The sequence below is a fragment of the Ahaetulla prasina genome, chromosome 4, assembly GCF_028640845.1.
Source record: "Ahaetulla prasina isolate Xishuangbanna chromosome 4, ASM2864084v1, whole genome shotgun sequence".
Taxonomy (NCBI): domain Eukaryota; kingdom Metazoa; phylum Chordata; class Lepidosauria; order Squamata; family Colubridae; genus Ahaetulla; species Ahaetulla prasina.
The window spans coordinates 73090082-73107941 of NC_080542.1; the positions used below are offsets into that span (position 1 = coordinate 73090082).

A 17860-nucleotide genomic window follows, 5' to 3' on the forward strand; every position below is an offset into this window, starting at 1 on the left:
CTATTGTAGGTAACTCTTTTTTCTTCCAATATTGTCCAATCAACAGCCTTGCTGCTGTTATTAAGTTCAAAATCAATTTAATCTCAGTCACTGTACAATCCGTTATAATTCCGAAAAGGAAAAATTGCACCAGGAACTTTATCTTCTTCTTCAGGACATTTTGAATAATCCACCAAATTCTTATTCAAAAGGCCTTGATTTTCTTGCAAGTCCACCAAATATGAAAATATGTAGTGTCATCACAGTCACATCTCCAACATTTCGCTTGGATATCAGGATACATACATGATAAATTTTTTGGGATCTAAGTGCCATCTATAAAACATCTTATAAAAATTTTCCCTTAGATTCTGTGCTTGTGTAAACTTAACATTTCTAACCCAGATTTTCTCCCATGTTACCAACATTATTGGTTCCTAAATATTACTGTGCCCATTTTATCATACAGGCCTTTTCCGAATCTATTTCAAGCAACACATTGTACAATCTCTTTATATGCTCCTTCTCTGCATCCAAAAACATAAGTGCTGCTGAAGTATTCTTCTTTTCCAAATGTTCCAATATATTAATAATCTGTCTAACATTATTCCTCATCTTCCTCCCTTTTATAAAATCAGATTGATCAGTATGAATTCTTTGTTGTAAAACTAACATTAATCTATTTGCTATTATTTTTAAAAAAATCTTATAATCATTATTTAAAAGTGAGATCGGCCTATAATTCCCAGGTTTAGAGCAATCTTGTTCCTCTTTTGGTATCAATGAAATAGAAGATGTTTTCCACGACTGGGGTATTCCCCCTCCTAGTTGTATCTGATTAAATAATTCTTTAAGTGGGCCTAGTATTTCAACCTGTAATTTCTTATAATAACTTGCTGTAAATCCATCTGTACTGGGGTTTTCCCCGTTATTGTTTAATTGCCTCCACTATTTCTCCAGTAGCTATCGGCCGATTCAACTCCTCCCTTTGTTCTAATGTTAGAGTGTTTACCTTATAATCTTTCAAATAATCATAAATGTCCCTATTCAGTATTTTATCTTTCGCATATAAAGTAGTATAAAATTCTGAGAAGGCCTTTTTAATTTTATCCTGTTGATATGTCTCTTTACCTTTATATTCTATTTTTTCTATGACGCATCCTTTCTGTTTTTTCCTTAAGTTATATGCCAGCCACCTCCCAGGTTTATTTGCATTACAAAAGGTATTATGTTTAGCATATTGTATATTCGTTGCTACCTGGTCTGCCATTAACATATTAAATTGACTCTGTAATATCCTTATAGCCTCTTTAAGTTTGTGGTCTTGTGAGTTTTGTATTAATAATTATTGTTTCTTTTGAATTTCTTCTTCCAAGTACCTACACTGCCTTTGTTTATTATTCCTCTGCCTATTGTCCAAATATATCAATATTCCTCTAATAAAAGCTTTACTCACCTCCCACACAGTTCCTATCAGTGTTCCCTTGTGCATATTAAAATCAATAAATTCCTTCATCTGTTTCTTACATTGATTTACATTATTCTCATATCTAAACAAATTTTCATTTAGCCTCCATGTTCTACCACCTTTTGTCCCTTGTAATAATTCCATCCATACTGGGCTATGGTCAGTTAAACACCTTGAAAATATCTTCATTTTCTTCACCCTAGAAAGCAAGTCATTAGAAATTAAGATAAAGTCAATATGTGAAAAAGATTGATGCCTATCGGGAAAAAAAGTAAAATCTCTCATCTGGATTCCGTAACCTCCATATATCTCTAAACTCAAAGTCTTCCATCATTTCAAAAAAGGATTTTGGTAATTTTGCATGTATAGGTATCTTCTTAGAAGAGATTCTCTTATCATTTCTTGTATCAATTACTCCATTCAAATCTTCTAATAAAATAAACGAACTGTAATCCCAGAGGGTCAACCTCTCGTGTAACATTTTATAAAACTTTTCTTGTTGCTGATTAGGTGCATAAATACCTATCAGTAAAATCTTTTTTGCATCTATCACCAGTTCAATAGCAATAAATCTTCCTTGAATATCTGCTTCAATTAACTTAGCTGGTATATCCTTCCTGATATATACAACGATACCATTTTGCTTCTTATCCAAAGCTGATGCAACAAAATGTTTACCTAATTTTGAGTTTATTAATATTTTTGTTCTGATAATTTGATATGTGTCTCTTGCAGGCAAATCACATCATTTTTAAATTGTTTCAAGTAGTGAAATATTTTTCTTCTTTTCTGAGCTGAATTCAAGCCATTAACATTCCATGACAAAATTCTATTTGCCATTACTGGCCTCCTGAAGCTTTGAAGCAGACAACAGAAGATCCTCCTCCGGTATCTTCCGTCTAGCTCCTCCCACAGCTTCCATTCTGGGGTCCTGGCTTTTACTTTGAAGCTGTTGCTCTTCTTTACGCTTAAGAGCTCCTCTTGTCACCCTTTGCTCTTGTGGATCCTCTGGTGCTGGCAGCAATGAAGCCTCTTGGGTCACCACGCCTTCTTGGATCTCTTGAAGTTTTTCTATCACTTCTATTTCAACTTTCAAGACTGTAGAAAGAAAATCCTTTGCCTTTAAGACAGTGTCAATTCTGTATCTCCTTCCTTGATAAAATACTGTCAGACCAACTGGCACCTCCCATCTAAATTGAATCTGGTGTTTTTTAAGTTCTTGTGTAAAAAAAAAAACCACTCCTTCCTGTCTCTTAACATCTTGGAAGGAATTTCTTTCAGGACCTTCAACTCCTGTTCTCCAATTTTCAAAGTTGTCTGATATGCAACTTGCAAAATCTGATTTCTCATAGCTCTTTTCACAAAATAAACCACAATGTCCTGAGGAAGCTTTCTCTGTCTTGTGATCCAAGAATTAACTCTGTATATTTTATCAATTTGATAAGCTACCTCTTGGGGTTCCACTTCAATAAATTCAGCCAATGCTTCTGATATGATTTTTCTTAGATCCTCTCCTCTCTGTTCCTGCAAACCGCGGATTCTAAGAGCTCCTTCCATAAGCTTGTACTGCAATATCACAACCTGATCTTTATTTTCATCCACTTTTGTCCTAATACCTTCTATTTTATCTTCTAAGTGCTTATTTAATATAATATAATATAATAACAGAGTTGGAAGGGACCTTGGAGGCCTTCTAGTCCAACCCCCTGCCCAGGCAGGAAACCCTACACCATCTCAGTCAGATGGTTATCCAACATTTTCTTAAAAATTTCCAGTGTTGGAGCATTCACAACTTCTGCAGGCAAGTCATTCCACTTATTAATTGTTCTAACTGTCAGGAAATTTCTCCTTAGTTCTAAGTTGCTTCTTTCTTTGATCAGTTTCCACCCATTTGACTGAGAAATCTGTTGCATCTCTTCTTCCAGTCCCTCAACTTTTTTAGACAAACCTTGAAAAGCCAGCATAATATCTTCTCTTATTTTTTCATTATTCACCTTCATCTGTTCCCTTATTTCTCCATTAATTTTTTCCATCCTCTCCTTTTGCCTCTCTTCAGAGAGTTTTAATTGTTCTTTAAGTATATCCTCAAGATTTGCTTCAGATCCCCTTCTTCCAGAGGGCTTTAATGTCTTAGCAGTCATTTCTATCTTCAAAAGAGTCAAGAATTTAAACTTAAAAAATTTCCTTTGCTCCTTTCAGTATAAGAGAGCTCCGTTTATAACAATCCACAAATAGCGCTACTTTGTTGTACTGAAAAATTCACACTTTCGCTTTCAGATGCCATTTTAAAAGTCAATTAAGCAGAGACAAAAAAGAGTTTCCAATTTCAAAAGGGGAAGTCAGGATACTTGCATGCTGTTTCTACTTCAAAGATCGAGCACTTGTGAAATCCCCCATCTGCTTAGAAAATCAATCCATTTGATAAGTCCTTTTGAGCAGAAGTGACCCCTATTCCCTTTTCCTGACAAAACAGGAGCGTGTTTGAAGCCAGAGTACAGCGAGGCTCAGTGGGATTTCAGATCCAGGAATTCGCTCTTAAGAGCAAACCCCCTAGGGAGATCTACCACTCCCCCGCAGCTCTGCACACCCCTTTTTGCCCAAGGGGTACACTAAGGTCAGTGAACAGCTGATTTATGCTGTTTCACTGACTTTTACGATCTTCTAACGCGGAGCGCCCTGTTAGAGCGCACAACAGGAGCGGTGACGTCACTGGAAGCCATGTTCAATGATATATTGTAATAATCTGCTGTCCAAAAAGATCAGCTAAGCTCTTATTGGTTCACTTGAAGGTGGAGTGGGGATCTCATTGACTAAGCTATAAAAAATGGAGTGGGGAAAAGAGGTCTTTGGCTAGATTGATTCCTGCAAAATGTACAGAAATTCTCCTTCCAAGACCATCAGAATGCTGAAGAAAACAATTCAGTGCATTCTATGTAAAGAACAAAGCAAATCTATAGAGCATTCTTTGCAGATTCATAGCATTTCATTTAAAGAAACAGCTGATTGGTCATCTGCCTGGGGAAATGCATCAGCATACTCTACAGCAATTTGATAATTTCTTCAGTTTTACTGCATTTTTACATTATGTTCATTTGACTAAAAAACAGCGAAAAAATATACCTGAAAAATGTGTGTGTGTGTGTGTGTGTGTGTGTGTGTGTGTGTGTGTGTCTGGTTATTCGGGTTTTCTCCCGCGTAAAATTGGAATTGTCTTGGCGACGTTTCGACAAAGTCTCATTCGTCATCTTCAGGCTTTGTCGAAACGTCGCCAAGACACTTCCAATTTTATGCGGGAGAAAACCCGAATAACCAAAGACCTATATACAAACACCCGCGAAAACCTTAGAAAACAAATATATATATATATGAATGAAATAAGAGCATGATTTTGAATGTTAAGAAATCAAATGGTCTAGTGAAGTGATCCTAAGACACAATTTAAGAATGTGTACCTGGAAGACTTTATTTCCAAACTTGCACACTTTTGTTTCCTCAGGAGACACATATAAGAGGCACTCGTTGCAGCACTCTTCTCTGGCTTTGATACAACCTTGGGGAGGAGAGCACTTTTTCTTACATACCACAGTGGAATCCTGCATGGAAATAAAAACAAATGAGACTCCAGACAAGTAACAAATTGATTCTCATGATTAGAATTCAGTTAGTTAAAACTGAATATATTTAGAGATTACCAGTTTATGCTACTATAGAATGGTTTAGCCACTACATTACACAAACACCTTCATTGGAACAACACTGGAATAGGCTCCTTTCTTTAATTAATTTATATCCACACTCAGATTCTTATACTACTATTCGTTTGTTCATCACTATATCTTGTACTTGCCCAAATTCTTAGCATTACATGGGAATCCAGAAATGAATGAAGTCATTGCTGGACTTCCTTTTCAACATTAGCTTTTGTGTGTTCTTGAGGCCTTTTAGTGGCTTGCCAGTGCTAGTTTTAGGATTTTAGAGGCCAAGGGCATTCTCAACCAGATTTTTCTGCCTGGAAGCTGGAGGATATCACTAATATTTGCAGTTGTTTCCTACAATGAGTGACTTAATCATTAGAACAGTGCTATTCTTGAATTAGCAAGTATCTGAAATGCCATCTTTGAAATGGACTTCAGTGGCTCTCTTTCAACCAGCATAAATCTCTTGTGTGGATTTTGCTATTCATATGAAAGATCCAGAAGCATCCTTCTCATGGCAGACTCATACACGAAGCAAAAGCCTGAGGGGTAACATCATGGTAACAATGCAGTTTTCCTGCAGAAAAATAAATGGCTCTTGGCCTGTTAATCTGCTCCCTATATAAGCTTCAGTCTTCCAGTTGACAGTTTTGATATTCTTTGTGCTAATGATTTTTCTAAAAGCTGAAATAAAAACTTATCCTTTCCTAAATGAAGTTCTTAATGCAACTGATCAATGAAGTTCTGCATCAATGAAGCTATTTTTTAAATCTGTGCTCATGAGCCTTTTAGTACCAGTATCAGCATGGAAAGAACGAGGCAATGGATAATATATTGTAAATTTATCCATATTTTTTACGTAGATCTCAAAACCAGATAAAACTTTTGCCCTATATTTGTCATTAATGATTTATATACTGTAGGTTAACTGAGTAACAAAATGGGTAATTAAATTTTATTTTTAAATTCTTCTTGTAAAGCACTATATAAATACTTGTGTATAATAAATATAAATATATGCCCAGTCACTCTGTGTCAGCCCTAGGAAAAGGTAAGGGCAAACCACTTTTGAGATGTTTCCAATAAAATTGTAGGGACTAATCTAGGCAGTCAACTGGAGTCAACAATAGTATGGCATGCACCAAGGGCATGCACCAAGTATTTCTTCTGATTGCTCAGGACTCTCAATCCACCACATGACCCTTCATTTACTTGACATATTAATAGATTATTAATATATTATAATTATTATAATTATAATATATTATTTATTTATTTATTTATTTATTTGATTAGTTCTTTGATTTAAACATTTTCTTCCAGAACATTTATGACAGCTGCCCAGAGTCACACTTCAGAGTGAGATAGGTGGCATATAAATGTAATAAATAAATAAATTACTGGCACATAATCAGAGTGAGTTGGAAGAAGAAAGATGGAATAATTTAGCTATAACAGCAGTTTCTGTTGATAACCAAGCAAAGAGTAACCCCACCTCTGCAAATGAGGAGAGTTGTCCACATTCAGACAGTGCCTGCCTCTTCCACAACTGCCCTGAGTGATTGTTTGCCTGCCTCTGAAGACAGCGGCATGTACAGCCAAGTTTTATATATTTTGGTCCCAATACGCAAAATATTTTAAAACAGGAATCAAATATTCATACAGAAATAATGTGTGTTTCCATGGTTCCAGTTCTTGAACTTACCTAATCCACTGTGATTTATTAGAAATAATTATCATATTACAAATGGCAGCAAGTTCATTGGCCTCAAAGTATATCAGATTTATCACATAAAAAGGATACTATTGAAAAAAGAATTATTAATGCCTTACCCTGCATGCACACTTAGTACAGTTGTCATACATAAAGGAGGCTCCATTGTCATAAACGTCACTATGAAAGAGACAGCTTCCAAATGGGAGATCAAACACTTTTCTCTGTCCTGCATATAAATAAGAGGAAAAGAATGCAGTTAAAAAGAAAGTGCATTGTAGCAAAACCAATTGTCACCTATATTGTTTGTGTAAATCAGTTTTATTTTATTGTGAACTAGAGTGTGAACAAAATAGTAAAAGTACTGTTAAATCTATGATAGCATAATTTCATAATTTCTGTGGTCTCTTCCCAAAATCCCCAAAGCTTTAACCAAAGACTATCTACTATTGACCTCACCCCATTCCTAAGAGGTCTGTAAGGGGCATGCATAAGAGCACAAGCATGCCTACTGTTCCTGTCCTATTGTTTCCTTTCATTATATCCAATTAATATAGTTATTACATGCTTATGCTTATATATACTGTTGTGACAAAATAAATAAATAAATAAATAAATAAATAAATAAATAAATATCCAAAGAGTTCAATATCTTTCATTTTGACTAGCAATGACATTCCACAGTATCGGATAAAGCTGTTTTCCTAAGCTTTCTACCTGAGTTCATTAAAGAAGCAAAAGATGAATCTAAAATTTATTTCTATGCTAGTCTTCTTCAATTTATACCATTCAGGTATGCTGATACTTTAGAGTTTAGAAATTTCAGGCTGCAGAAGGTAAGGTTACTGTATCTCAGCTGCAAGAATCTAAACCCCTCGAGGATAGCAATGGCTAAATTTTTTGTTTACAATCAGATGGTTGTCCACAATTTTTCAGCCCAGAAACAGTAGTCTTAACTGAATGAAAAGTAAAATTTTATGTTGTTTTTTTTTAATTAGTTATTCAAGAAGTTGCAAAAACTGGACAGCACCAAATTGGGGAAGACTGCTTTAAATTTTTATCCCCATATTGATTTAATTTTGTCACTATTTCTGATAATTGTTGACATTTCAATATTGAAATAGCAGACATTGTATTGTTATAAGACATGGCACAGACAACAAAAAGAAAAAAAGATGACCCACAGTTTTTCTTCTACAGAAACACCACTGCAATAGGGCAAGTGTGATAAATCAGGTAGTCACTAAGAGCCACTACATTTACTTGTCAGCTCAGAACCTGCTCCCCAAAAATGATTTTCAGATTTCACTCTTTTCCCACCATCTTACAAAGCCATGGTAAATATCTGCTATTCCACCATAATGGGAAATAAAATGGACTATTATCTGGATAAGCTTCTCAGGAAGCACAGGCTACCATCATATTTGAAAGATAGTATACAATAATCTGTGAGAGTGCTATATGTATCTACACTTTTTTCTACAGCCTGTTTTGGCAAAGTAGGTTTTCAATATTTTTCGTAATTCTCAAATGCACAGAAAAATGCAGCTAAATAGCTAAGAATATTTTCCAGCTTCATTTATCCATTGAATACCCATTATAATCATATGGTTCATTCAAAAAGTGCAGAAAGCAGGATATAGTCAATTTGCAAAGAAGCCAGATCTCTGTGTTTATTAACTTTTAAACAAAGCTAGAAGTTCCTCAACCATCTTACATTCTTAATGGAAAGAAAATATTATCTTCCAGTCCTGCTGCTGGTTGTTTTTTTTAACAGAAGAATAAATATTACCCAAACATTGCCTGTTGCTAGTATTTGCTCCACCATGAATTTCCTCTCAGGATGAAGCCTCTAAATCTGCTCTCAGAGAAATTCAAGGCATAATTCTACATTCGTAGTCTGAGAAAGTATATATTTTGGGCCAGCCACTCTCTCTAAGGCCAACCCATCTCACAGGGTTGTTGTTCTGGGGACAACCAAGGAAGGAGTATTAGATGTTTCCTTATAAAAATAATAAAGGCAGAACATAAATAAATAAAAATATATCCTGCAACAATAGATATATTGAACATGGTAGCTTTCTTCCTGGTAAAGTGTCTTAACCCCATCTTTAAAAAGTACTAAACTGGCAGATGTCATTATATCTGTAATAGTGAATTTGTACATTAATTAGACATTCTGTGGAGAAACATATTGATGATTTATTATGGACCTAATTATCTCAGCCAATTCTAATAAAACCAATTTCTAAAGAAAGACCATGCATTTAGTTCTCTAGTTTCTCACAAGGAAAAAAAAAAAGGAGGAGGAAATATAAGTGGAAAATTTTGATGGGGAAATGATGCTAGAGATTCTTGGGAAGATAACTTGTAAATACATGAAAGACTGAGGAAGAAGGCTTCAGAATCGATGGCTTCCATAATTGCAGACCAACTCTAAACAATTAGGAAGAGAAACAGATCATATATTTAGAATTAATAACATATTTGAAGTGTGTTATCAGATATCTAAGAGCTCCTCAGGAGTAAAACAGCAAATGCCTGCACATTCCCAATACAAGGGGGATGAAGACCAAGTTCATTTGTGCCAGAATAGGAAAATGACACAAAATAATTCCTTGCATGCTGATTCCATGAGCAAATAAGAACATTCTCAATAAGTGATATTAAAACAGTGACTACCCGTAGCTGTAGTATAAAGTAAATACAATTACTTCAGGTTCAAGCCTGGCCCAAGGTTGACTCAGCCTTCCATCCTTTATAAGGTAGGTAAAATGAGGACCCAGATTGTTGGGGGGGCAATAAGTTGACTTTGTAAAAAATATACAAATAGAATGAGACTATTGCCTTACACACTGTAAGCCGCCCTGAGTCTTCGGAGAAGGGCGGGATATAAATGTAAACAAAAAAAAAAGTACATTGAATAGTGTGTCTTTAATAGTGTGTCAGATAGTCTTCTGCTAGTGAGTAAACTGCAGTGGTTCTATCCTGCAGTGATTAAGTTGAAAATAATACTGTAATACACAACCTTAAAATGATTCAGGACATCCTACAAAATAATGTATTTGATGTAATATTTGGTGATAGAAACTAGTGATGATGAGCTCTGGCCCAAAAGATAATTTAGTGAAATTTTTATGGCCTGCCAGTAAAGGTAAAGGATCCCCTCGCACATGTGTGCTAGTCATTCCCGACTCTAGGGGGTGGTGCTCATCTCTGTTTCAAAGCCGAAAAGCCAGCGCTGTCTGAAGACGTCTCTGTGGTCATGTGGCCAGCATGACTAAACACCAGAGGGGCACAGAACACTGTTACCTTCCCACCAAAGGTGGTCCCTATTTTTCTACTTGCATTTTTTATGTGCTTTCGAGTTGCTAGATTGGCAGAAGCTGGGAGCTCACATCGTTACAAGGCAGTAGGGATTCGAATTGCTGAACTGCCGACCTTTAGATCGACAAGCTCAGTGTCTTAGTCACTGAGCCACCACATCAAATCAAGTCTAGCTAGAGATAAAAAATCTCAATCAACATCAACACTGTCCTCTAAACATTAGTTCAGGATAATTAGAAATTCATATACTATAGATAACACATCCTTAGACATGAAAGCTTGTATAATAATGCTATGAACAAAAATATGTTGCCTAATTCTGTGGTTCTCAATTTGTGGTCCATGGACGCCTGGGGGCCCACAATGCCTGCACAGGAGGTCCATAAAGGCTTGAAGAAATGTTATGATTTAAATCTTAAGTCTTGCGGGTCTCTGTACATGCTCCAAGGCCACATAAGGTATTTCAAGGTTAACTCAGCCTTCCCTCCTTTCACGGTTGGTAAAATGAGGACCCAGATTGTTGGGGGCAATATGCTGACACTGTAAATCACTTAGAGAGGGCTGTGAAATGGTATATAAGTACTATTCCTATTAAAGGGATCTGTGGTGAAGAAAAGGTTGAGAATCACTGGCCTAGTTTATTTGCTATCAAAGGTAGTGGTGGCGGCAGAAGGTTCCACCCACCTGCCCAGATGTCTTCATGGACGCTCTGCGCATGTGCAGAAGTGCCGAAACAGTAGCAAAGGTAAGTGGAACCCACTACTGATCAAAGGTACTTGTCCCGGGGCGTGGCCATGACCGTGGTGGGGTAAGGACCTTTCCTTCACTTCACAGGGCTTATTAATGAAGATTTATGAGAATTTATGCCGTTTGGAATGCACTGTTATGGACGAAAGTTAATAAATCATGAACTGAAAGTGTTAACAGCCCAGCAGATTGAATTTAAAACTGGTAGGTCATTTGAAACGGCTTGAATTAAGGAGTTTCTACAGCGTGGATTGACCGAGCCGGCAGACAGGATAAGTTGGAATAAATTACTGTGTTCTGTTTTTTCAAAATTAACTATCTTGTTCTGTGTTAAAAAAATTTTATTTTACTGCTGAGGCTAAGTGAAGGACTGAATTTGATAATGAGAAGATTTTTTTTTTTTTGAGCCTTCCGGAAGTTCAGCCAAGAAGAATTTATCTGCTTTGCTGTCGTGGAGGAAAAATGGCGCTGATTAATGTTAGCTGTGAAGTTTTGTGTTTCTTTGTGGAGTAATAAATCATGAACTGAAAGTGTTAACAGCCCAGCAGATTGAATTTAAAACTGGTAGGTCATCTGAAACGGCTTGAATTAAGGGGTTTCTACAGCGTGGGTTGACCAAGCCGCAGACAAGATAAGTAAGTTGGAATAAATTGCTGTGTTTTGTTTTTCCAAAATTAACTATCCTGTTCTGTGTTAAAAAAAATTTTTTTCTATTGCTGAGGCTAAGTGAAGGACTGAATTTGATAATGAGAAGATTTTTTTTTTTTTTGAGCCTTCCGGAAGTTCAGCCAAGAAGAATTTAATTGAAGAGAAGAGAAACTGATTTTTTATTGGATTGTTTGGTAGTAAGAGGATTTTACTGAGCTAATTTTTTCTTTATTTTTTTTTTCTCTGGAGAGCAAATTAATAGCTTGTTTATATTACAAAAAAAAAAAAAAAAGGATTTTGCTTCGTTTAAGTTGGTTTGTCTTCCTTTCTGCTTTGCTGCCGTGGAGGAAAAATGGCGCTGATTAATGTTAGCTGTGAAGTTTTGTGTTTCTTTGTGGAGAATCCTTGAACTTGAGAGATAACAGTGCAAATAAGCCGCTTCGCTTCAATTAAAAGACAGTCGTCCTTTGATCTTCACTAAGACCCTCTGTAAAATTGGTTTGGAATCCTAGTTTGGGAAATTTTTTGGTTTTTTTCAAAATGACTCAACAACTTTCAGAAACGCAGCAACTTGCTGCAGCTTTAAATAAAATTGGGGAAAAAATAGCAGGACTATCAGAGCGTATAGATAATTTGACATTGAAACTGACATCTGAAATGCAGAATTTAAAGCAAGAGATGAATGAAAACTTTGCAAAACAAAAAGAGGAAATGATAATGATTAAAGATGAAATGGAGCAGATGCATGTGCATGAAGTAAAAGTAGATCGGCAAATTGGTAAAATATTTTATAAAATGAGCAGCAAGATAAGAGAATCTGTCTTTTGGAAGAAGAGATGAGGAAATATAATTTAGTTATCAGAGGAATCTCAGAAGAAAAGGAGGATAAATTGAAACAGCGGGTTTTGAAATGGATTAATGATTTGGATACGCAACTTACGTTCACAATAGCAGACCTGGCAAGTGTTTTTAGAATTGGATATAGAAGGCAAAATGGTTCTAACAGAAATGTGCTTGTCAGGTTCGCAAATCTTGGTGATAAGTTGGAAGTTATGGCCAAGGTGAGAGAGTTGGGAGATGCTTTGAAGTTCGAAGGGAAGACTATTCAAGTCTTCCCGGATATATCAAGAGAAGAAAGGGCATGGAGATTTTTTAAAACCAATCACAAAAGTTTTGAGGATAATGGAATTAAATACAATTGAGGCCACCACAACAATTGAAATTTTTTATAAAGGAAGGATGCATAATCACCCCAGATATAGATGCATTATTATATTTACGGAGCTTGGACTGATTGAGATGGAGGATTTAATGGAGATAAAAGATCAAATGCTTCAGATGGGTGGAACATACGGAAACATCAATCCCAGAAGAAGAAAAAGGGGCTATTGGAGGGCAAGACTCAAAGGGTTAAAGAGGAAAGAAATATCACCTGTGTTGGTTGAACAGAAGAAGAGTCGTGAGGATACAGTAAGAGAAGAAGCAGATAAGAGTCTTGGAAAATACGGTTGAATGCGGGTCATCGTTATCTTTTTTTTGAGTGATGAATTTAAATAGACAGCCCGAAAGAAGTGGCCCGGCATTGGCACGTCCCTCTCCCCATTCTCTTTATAGAGGCGAAATCGATGAGGATGTGGGGAAGAAGATTGTTTGTACTTTATTGTTTGTTTTGTTTTGTTTTTTCTGTTTTCTTATTGTTGTTTATATGTTAAATATGGTAGTTTAATGTCGGGTGGTGGGCACAGAAAGGAAGATGCGGGATAGGATTAAAAATTTATATTTTAAATGGGAGTTATAAAAATAATGTCATGGAATGTGAAGGGTACAGGAACCAGATTAAAAGAAGAAGATTGGAGCTTAAGATTAAAAGGATTTGCCAGACATTTTATTTTTACAAGAAACCCATCAGAAATCTGAAGATTCAAATAGAATGTATATAAAAGGTATGCAAATATATGAAAAGCATTTGGATCTTCAAAAGCTAGAGGAGTTGCAACACTGATATCAGATAGGGTGTACTTTGAAAACATAAGGTAATTTTGGATGAAGATGGAAGATATGTAATAATTGTTGGAAATCTTAATGAGGAAAAAGTGACACTTGTTAATTTATATTTACGAATGAAAAACAAAGAGAATTTCTTGAAAAATAACAAAAATTTTGGAGAATGAAAGTGTAGGAAAGTAATTGTGGCTGGGGATTTTAATTTAATCAGAGATAAAATAGATAGTACTAATCCCACCCGCTGTGGAGGAGCAAATAAAATGGGGATTTTAAATATGTGGATGCTTCGAAATGGCGTGGTTGATGTGTGGAGAGAGGTTAAAGGAATTGAGAGAGTATACACTTTTTTCTAAGATATATAATACATATTCTAGAATTGATTATATTTTTCTTTCTAAAGATTTGTTGAATAATGTGGATAAGGTAGATGTGGGAATTTAAAGATTCTGATCATGCAGAAGTTATGGTGGACTTAGATTTTAATTTTGAGAAAAAGAAGCTATTGGAGATATGACGAAATTGTATAAAATGAAAAGGATAAAAATGGATACTTAAAAACTGGAGGAAAGTTGGAGATTAAATGATAACGGGAGGTTAAATTTGAAATTGTTTGGGATGCGATGAAAGCGGTGTTTAGAGGAGAGTATTAAATTATCAAGTAGGAAATATAAAAATTATAAAATTAAAATGGAAAGAGATAAAAATCAGATTAAAGAATTGGAAAATCAATTTTGCTTACTAAAGAAAAAAATTCTTCAGGAGCTTAATATGTTAAGAAATAAAATGATAGAAGAAGATACAGAGTTAGTAAAAAGAAATTTGAGATTTTAAATAGGAATTTTTTTGAATTTAGTAATAGAAATTCTAAATTATTGGCAAAGATGGCGAAAGATAAAAGAGAGAAGAGAGAAATTGGAGTTTTGATAGATGATAGAGGTATAAGATGTTATAAAAAATTAGAGAAATGTGAAGTGGTTAGAAATTTTTTTCAGAAACTATATTCAAAGAAACCAATTAATCGGGGAAAATTGCAAAGCTATTTAGAAAAGTATGTGGTGAAAATTGATCAAACATATAAGGAATTGATGGAAGAAGATATAACACAAGATGAGATTAATGGAATAATACAAAAATTAAAATTAGGGAAAGCTCCAGGTGAGGATGGATTACCTATTGAGTTTTATAAAGAATTTAAAGAATTAATAATACCAAGATTGCAAAAATTATTTAATGGAATATTACATGGTGGGGAAGTACCTTCGTCATGGAATAGAACGGTGATATCCCTAATTCCTAAACCAGATAAAGATTTAGAAAGGATTGAGTCCTATCGGCCCATTTCTTTAATTAATCAGGATGCAAAGATATTTACTGCTATTATAAGTAATAGATTAAATAGATTTATAGATAGATATATAAGTTATAATCAAGTAGGCTTTGTGAAGGGTAGATACATGAGTGATATTGTTAGAAGAGTATTAAATATTATAGATGTAGCTGAATATAATGGTGATAAAATTGGTATAGTATCATTGGATATTTTAAAGCTTTTGATTCTGTACAATGGGAAACAATTAAAGTAATTGTGGAGGCTTTAGGCTTTGGTAATAAGTTTATACATGTTATTTCAAAATTATACCAAAAGAGCAGTGCAAGAGTGAAGGTGAATGGAATATTAACTGAAGAGATAAAATTAGAAGCTGGTACGAGACAAGGATGTCCCTGTCCCCAACATTATTTTTATTGGCTATGGAAATATTGACAAAATGATAGAAAAGATGAAGAATTAGAAGGATATAAGGGTATAAGATAAATTTGTATGGATGATACTTTAATTATTTTGAAAATGTAGAGAAAGATTTGAAAAGATATATAAGCATTTGATAGAATTTGAAGAAATGACAGGATTGAAAGTAAATTGGTCAAAGTCAGAATTATTGATGGATAGTAATGGTAATGAGTCTGAGAATATGCAAGAGCAATTTGGGATAAGGATTAAAACACATTGAAATATTTGGGTATAGTGCTTTCACTTAAGGTTAAAGAATTGAAAAACTTAATTATGATGTGGTGATTAACGAAATTGAGAAGAAGATAGATAAATATAAAATTTTAAAGTTGTCTTGGTTTGGTAGAATTGCAATGTGTAAGATGATGTTGCTGCCCAAGTTCAACTTTTTATTCGAGATGCTACCACTAAATTTGACAGAGAAAGATATTGAAGGATATAAGAAAAAACTGGATAAATTTTGCAATGGTGGCAAAAGACCCAGATTAGTGAAGAAAATGTGGTATCAAAATCAAAAGGAAGGTGGATTAGGAATCCCCAAATTATTTAATTATTACTGTGCGTATGGTATCCGGATAGTGGTAAAAATACTTAAAGGTGAAGATAATTATTGGAGAGATTTAGAGTTAAGGGATATAGAGAAATTTGGATCAAGGTGGTTTTAGATAAAGCAAATTTAAAATGTGTAAGTAGAAGTTATTGGTTAAAGGGATTAAGTAAAATGTGGAACAAATTTGTTAAAATTTTAATTCGGATATAATCTTTTGGGGAGACAACTGGAATTTGGCCAATTAAAATAATATAAAACGTAATGAAGTGATTAAAGAGGAAAATATAGAAATTATTAGAGATTGGATAAAAGTTATGGGAAATGAAAGGAGGAATAAAGAAATTATTGAAAAATTAGGGTTAAGTTGGTTTGAAAAATACAGATAGAAAATGGACAAAAAAACTAAAGGAAAATTATTCAATAAATAGATGTGAAACTGAATTTGAATATTTAGTATCTCGGATTATGAAAGATGAAATTGGGCTAAAGGGACTCGTTAGTAGGGTTTATAAGATTATAAATTCTGATGAAAAATTACAAAGAGTGATGAGGACAAATTGGGAAAAAGATCTTAATATTGAAATACCAGAATCAGATTGGAATGTGAATTGGAAGAGTAGAATTATGAGAACTTTATCTATAAGGATTAAAGAGCACAATTATAAAGTTGTTTGGAAATGGTATTTGACTCCAGTAAGATTGTCACAAATTGATAAAAAACTAGTAAAAATGTTGGAGATGTGAGATGGAATTGGGGACTTATGAACATATGTGGTATAATTGTGATAAGGTTAAAAGTTTTGGCAACAATTGAGAAAATGATATTTGAAATGATGGGGAAAGTAATAACATTGAGAGTGGAAACTATATTATTGTTGGTAATTAAGGAAATAGAATTAACAAAATATGAAAAAGAATTGATTAGAATTATGATTATAATAGGTAGAATTATAATAGCTAGATATTGGAAACTAGATGTGATTTTTAGAATAGAAGAGTGGAATTCTGAAATGTGGAAATTAGCTTTAAATGATAAAATGACATGTGATATTAAAATTAGAAGTGGTGTGTATAAAGAAGATATTTTCTGGAAGACTTGGAAACCATTTGTGGACTTTGCGCTTGGAACATTGGACGCTTCAGTACCTGTACCTCGAGAACGTGGATTTTGGCAATCATGAGGATATATCCGAAGACCCAAATCTTCCTTTTATGTATAGCACAAGGGTGTAATAATGTATTTTTTTTTGTTTGTTTGTTGTAAAAAAAGTAATAAAAAAAAAACAAAAAAAAACAAAGGTACTTGTCCCAGACAACAAGGCATTCGGAAGGTATTATAGCACTAAATACTTTATGCCACAAACTGGTTTGAAACAAAGATAGTCTGATAACATAGCCTGTTATATGGGGTAGAACTATTGAAAGTATTAATCCTCTACTGTACTTAGAATATACCTATAGAATATTAATAGTGTGATTTTTGGAAAATATTATCATGATTTTTTATATATTTTACATATGTCCATTTCAGAGTCATGCCATACCATAAAAAAAAGTTTAATGGCAAAAACACTTTTCCCATTTTGTACAAAAAATAGTACTGTAGCACCCCCTGAGCTTAGCTGTTTTCTTGCAGATATTTTGTTACCTGACTAGATAACATTTTCAGTACTAGAATGGAATGAAGTTTGCTTTCTGTTTATATAAACAATTAGAACAAAAATGTCTCCAAAAGTTATGGTATGTCCCTCTAACTAAAAGAAACACAATCAAGATCAAAGCTTATTTCTTAAGCTTAATAAACAAGAAAATAAATTAGAACCTAAATTCAGTCTTCAAAAAATGGTCCAGAGCAAATGGAAACATGAATGTAAAATGTAAAGCAACAAGTATTTTAGAGATTTATCTAAAACGCAGCTTAGCCTTGATGTAAATATAA

The 17860-nt window shown here is 34.2% G+C and overlaps 1 protein-coding gene across 12 annotated transcripts in view; it reads right to left on the reverse strand.

Annotated features, from left to right (window-relative positions):
- BMPER (BMP binding endothelial regulator) overlaps positions 1-17860 on the reverse strand; it is a 589367-nt gene that overhangs the window by 294840 nt on the left and 276667 nt on the right. For all 12 annotated transcript variants that reach the window (XR_009155017.1, XM_058182126.1, XM_058182117.1 and 9 more), the window contains 2 exons: positions 6976-7085; positions 4900-5040 (listed from right to left, as the gene is read on the reverse strand). Coding sequence is in view for 11 of the 12 variants with exons in the window: in XM_058182126.1 (XP_058038109.1) it covers positions 4900-5040; positions 6976-7085 (251 nt within the window). In the remaining variant the exon portion in view is untranslated. The remainder of the gene's footprint in view (positions 1-4899; positions 5041-6975; positions 7086-17860) is intronic.